At 36.4% G+C, this 4,170-nt stretch overlaps 1 protein-coding gene across 1 annotated transcript in view; it reads left to right on the top strand.

Moving 5' to 3' along the window:
• CLASP1 (cytoplasmic linker associated protein 1) overlaps window positions 1-3,889 on the top strand; it is a gene marked incomplete at its 5' end in the record, with an annotated part of 108,507 nt that extends 104,618 nt beyond the window's left edge. Inside the window, 2 exons of the mRNA XM_015817639.1 lie at window positions 568-684; window positions 2,726-3,889. Of these exons, the coding sequence (XP_015673125.1) occupies window positions 568-684; window positions 2,726-2,812 (204 nt within the window). The remainder of the gene's footprint in view (window positions 1-567; window positions 685-2,725) is intronic.
• Between the last annotated feature and the right edge of the window lie 281 nt (window positions 3,890-4,170).

Here is a 4,170-nt window from a genome sequence, read left to right as displayed (position 1 = left end):
TTTACTCACAGTTCTCTGTAATTCACAGAAGTGGAGGCAACGACTGGCTTTGTTCCCAAAAACAAAGGGAACAAAGGCACTTGGGAGACGGAGATTTCCCGGACTCCGGAGGAGTACCCAATTTCGCTCTCCCGAGATAAAGGGAGAGCCTTTGGGACTCTACTCCTATCCAGGAGTACTCACCTCGACCCCTTCTCCCAGGGCACAAGGTTCCAAGCCGCTGAACAGCTGCTGACCGCTGTTCATGCTGGCTCTGACGCCTTCCCAAGCGGACGGCTCCGAAAAGAGCCGCCATCGGCGTGCCGTCCCACCGGAAGTCTTGTCACTTTTACTTTTAACCTGAGGTAGAGTCTGTTTGCAATGAGGCAATAAGTACTCTGTACTTCTTTTTTTAAAGGCACAGACAGATATGGACCAGTGGTACAGGAGTTTTGAGAGGGGTTATATTTAATATATCTCCTTTGGGGAACAATGTGATGTATCCATCTCATTCATCCTTTGAGTTTCTAAAACTGAAAGAAAAGTGTTTTTTTTTAATTCTCATGGGAGTTGATATCTTGCATCTAGGGTTATGACAACACCGAAAGCAGTGTTCGCAAAGCCAGTGTATTTTGCCTCGTGGCCATCTATTCAGTGATTGGTGAAGAATTGAAGCCTCATCTTGCACAACTGACTGGGAGCAAGGTATGTGCACCACTGCTTCAAAGTGTATTCATAGAACGAAAGGGGCAAGTCTTGAAATTGATAACTGAGGTTCTCTTCCAAAAGGACATAAAAGAAATGGATAATCTCAGTCACTGATTTTAGTGGGTTGTTAGTTTTATGAATGGCAAAGTATCTCCTTTACAGATATATCTTTGAATCGGCTAAACAAGTGACTTCAGTTTGTCACACTTTTGGCAGATTTACACATAGAGCACTGTGACATACCCCAAATAGCAAGGAATAATTTGGGAACCAAACTGGGGAAAAAAGTTTATTGAACTCATAAGCATATTTGGCATTTCTTAAAACCTGAAACCATTGACTTATTTAACGTAGGGTATTCTAGTTCCAAATTTCTTATATATTATCCAAATTTATTTTGATATTTTTTTAAAAAATGTGTTGGTCATATTTGGATTTATAAACTGAAGTGCTTTGAAGACGCTACCTAGTTTGGTAATGAAATGTCTGGGGGGAAAAAAAACCAAGATCAGAGAGCATCCAAATAATTATGGAACAAAGCAACTGCTTTATCCATATTTTTGTCATTTTGTTGTTTTTTTATCAATTAGATTCTTTTTGTGTTCTTTTTAGAAAGTTGTTAATAGATGATTAAGAGTATCTATCCTATTTTCATCCTGTGTTTTCCAATATAATCAAGCACTTGTCAGGATTTTAAAGAAGCCAAATAATAGCTGTTTAAGTGAGCCCACATTAAAATATTACCCAAGCAGAAGGATTAGAATAATATTTTACCCCAGAAAAAAATATATAGGAAATAAAAGTTTCTTCATAACTTGCTCCACACATTTAATTAAAATTAGAAGAATGGTCTCTGCGTATATCAGTACTCTCTAATGCAATATACATTTTTTAAAAATCCCTGCGTTTTTTCTTACTATAAAAACATTTAAAGATACTCATTTTGAATCCAGTGATAGTAGCAGCTGAAAATAACATTAAAGATGAATAGATGTAGAGCTGAACAAATTAAGAATATAGGATTAGCAGTGTGCAAATTAATTTTAACTGGTTTTAAACAATTTATTTTGAAACCTAATTTGAAATTTGGGCACTGACAAGATTCTATTGATGATAGGAGAAGACAGGGCTCAAAGGTTTTTTTCAAACTTTGAAGACCACCCATTCTTACTTTCCTATAAAATAATGCAAGCCACAGCAAGAGAGAGATCTTATAAGAGACCAAAATCCATTCAAAACAGTATCAGTATGCCAGGAGATGTGAAAAGGAGAATTAAGAATCAGCATGGGCATTAGGCACCTTGAAAATATATATTCTCAGAATGCCAACAGCCTCCTTGTTTCCACAGATTAGCAAGTAAACAGGAGCAGGCAGATTCCACAGATGTTAGCAAGTTAGCATGTTAAGCAAGTAAACAAGGAGCATTAAGCTTGCTGATCCTCAAAGTGATTAAAAACTAAATTAAAACTCATCATGATATGAGTGGCAAAGTTTGAAGGGTACCCCTTTCCTTATGTATTTGATTAGGTGATCCTGAATCTACTTATGATGTTCATTCTGTAGAAACATCTTGCTTAGGATTAGATATGCTGAAATCTGAGAACACAATTGTAATGGGAATCTGATGGAAAAGTAGTGTAGTATCAGTTATACTTTTCTTAGTATGAGGAGTATGAAAGACATCTGGATTCGATCAGCCTGTCAAGCTTTCCATTTTTTTAACTTCAGAAATGAACAGCAGAAGCTAACATATGGATTTCTTATAGGTAATGTCAAAAAAAATTCTACAATAAAAATATTGCAAAATAATTATACAATTTTTATCAAGTGTAGCATTACATCCACCTGAATAGTACTGATACTGTTCTACGTGCATGAAAAATGCACAATTTCACTTTTGGGAGAGAGCCACTTCAGTGGCTGCTCCCTTGATTGTGGCAGTATACAAATAGTAAAAATAAATAACAATGACCTGCTCTGAAAGGAATAAAATAACTAAAAATCGTGAAAGTTACTCTTTTTTGTCTTTTTTTACAGATGAAGCTCTTGAATTTGTACATAAAGAGAGCCCAGACTACCAACAGCAACAGCAGCTCATCCTCAGATGTTTCTACACACAGTTAATGGAGATCTTTGGACACACGTGTAGACATAGAAACAATCAGCTGTGCCTCTCAGAAACCCTCCCCTCATCAGCACGCTCCATCTGCTGATGGAGGCCATGCAAATATTTATTGCAATCAGTATTTTTAGTCCTTTTAAAGCTTTTTATTGTAGGAGATTCTTGGAATTGAATATAAGGGAAGCAAGGCCTGGATTGCAGTTTTCATTAAAAACAAGGCAATAGTGTACTGTGGTTAAATACATTGCAGTTACATACTGTCTCTGCTAAGATCTGAAGTAGTCCCAGAGATGCATAACACGTTCGTATTTTATCAAACAGATTTCTTTGATATTGATGAAGAGCTTGAATTTATATTAGACTATATTTGTATTATAGTCACACTTTTAACTAGCTGTTCTAGTTTCCCCAATTTCTCAAGCATCATTTTAAATCTGAGCTTAAAAGTTGGAGTGGTTTGCATTTTTTTTCCAGACATAATTATACAGGCTATAAAATCAAGCCCTTCAACTAGTTTTTTTTAACTAGAAAAAAACCCAATAACAATCACCTGTGTGGCAAAGGTCATGAAAATTCAAGAAATCCCAAGCAAATATGCAACAGTACAATCTATACAGGGCAATATGGTTAGTTTTGTAGAACTGATTCAAGAGCTGCCTCTGCATGGACAACTCGGTTTACAATTTCTTCTCAGTGTATTTCAACATCTTTTTTTCAAAATATTTGAAATTGCAAACTACTCTTAATATTGGTTCTAACCTACCTGACAACAGCTTTACTGTTTGTTTCTTTGTTTTAACAGAGCTCTGTTTTGTTACAGTATTTATGGTATTCCTTCTGTGACACAGATATCTGTTAGTGTGCACTGAGACTAAATGCACTGTAATGCCTGTATACTGGTAAAAGACCTAATGTTGCTGTCAGAGAAAAATGTCTCCTAGGAGATATGTGTGAAATTCTATTTCTGCTGCTTCAATGTTCCATGAGAAAATGTTCTTTCCAAAGCTCTGATTGGCTTCCTGGAGCTGCAACTCAGATAACCAGGCCTTCCTTCCTTAATAAAGGACTTCTTTCATTTGTCAACGATGTTCCTTAGTGTGACACTTGTTCTCTTAACTTTCACCTCCACTGATCAGGAGTCCTCCAGACCTAGAGTACTTCAAGAGGATAGCCTCCTCCTGATCCCATTCAGCCTGAATGATTTATAATGGTTTTTCTGCGCCTAACATATCTTATCAAATTATTTCCATCTTAAAGATTATCATACACGTACTTTTATTACTTTTGGCAGTGCTCAAAGGGCTAGCTTAATCTGCAACAACAATTTGCTTTCTTTAAAGCTGTACAACTGGGGAATGTA

Source organism: Protobothrops mucrosquamatus, unplaced genomic scaffold (assembly GCF_001527695.2).
Source record: "Protobothrops mucrosquamatus isolate PMUCROS unplaced genomic scaffold, P.Mucros_1.0 scaffold613, whole genome shotgun sequence".
NCBI classification, from domain to species: domain Eukaryota; kingdom Metazoa; phylum Chordata; class Lepidosauria; order Squamata; family Viperidae; genus Protobothrops; species Protobothrops mucrosquamatus.
This window is presented reverse-complemented; position numbering and strand designations above follow the sequence as displayed.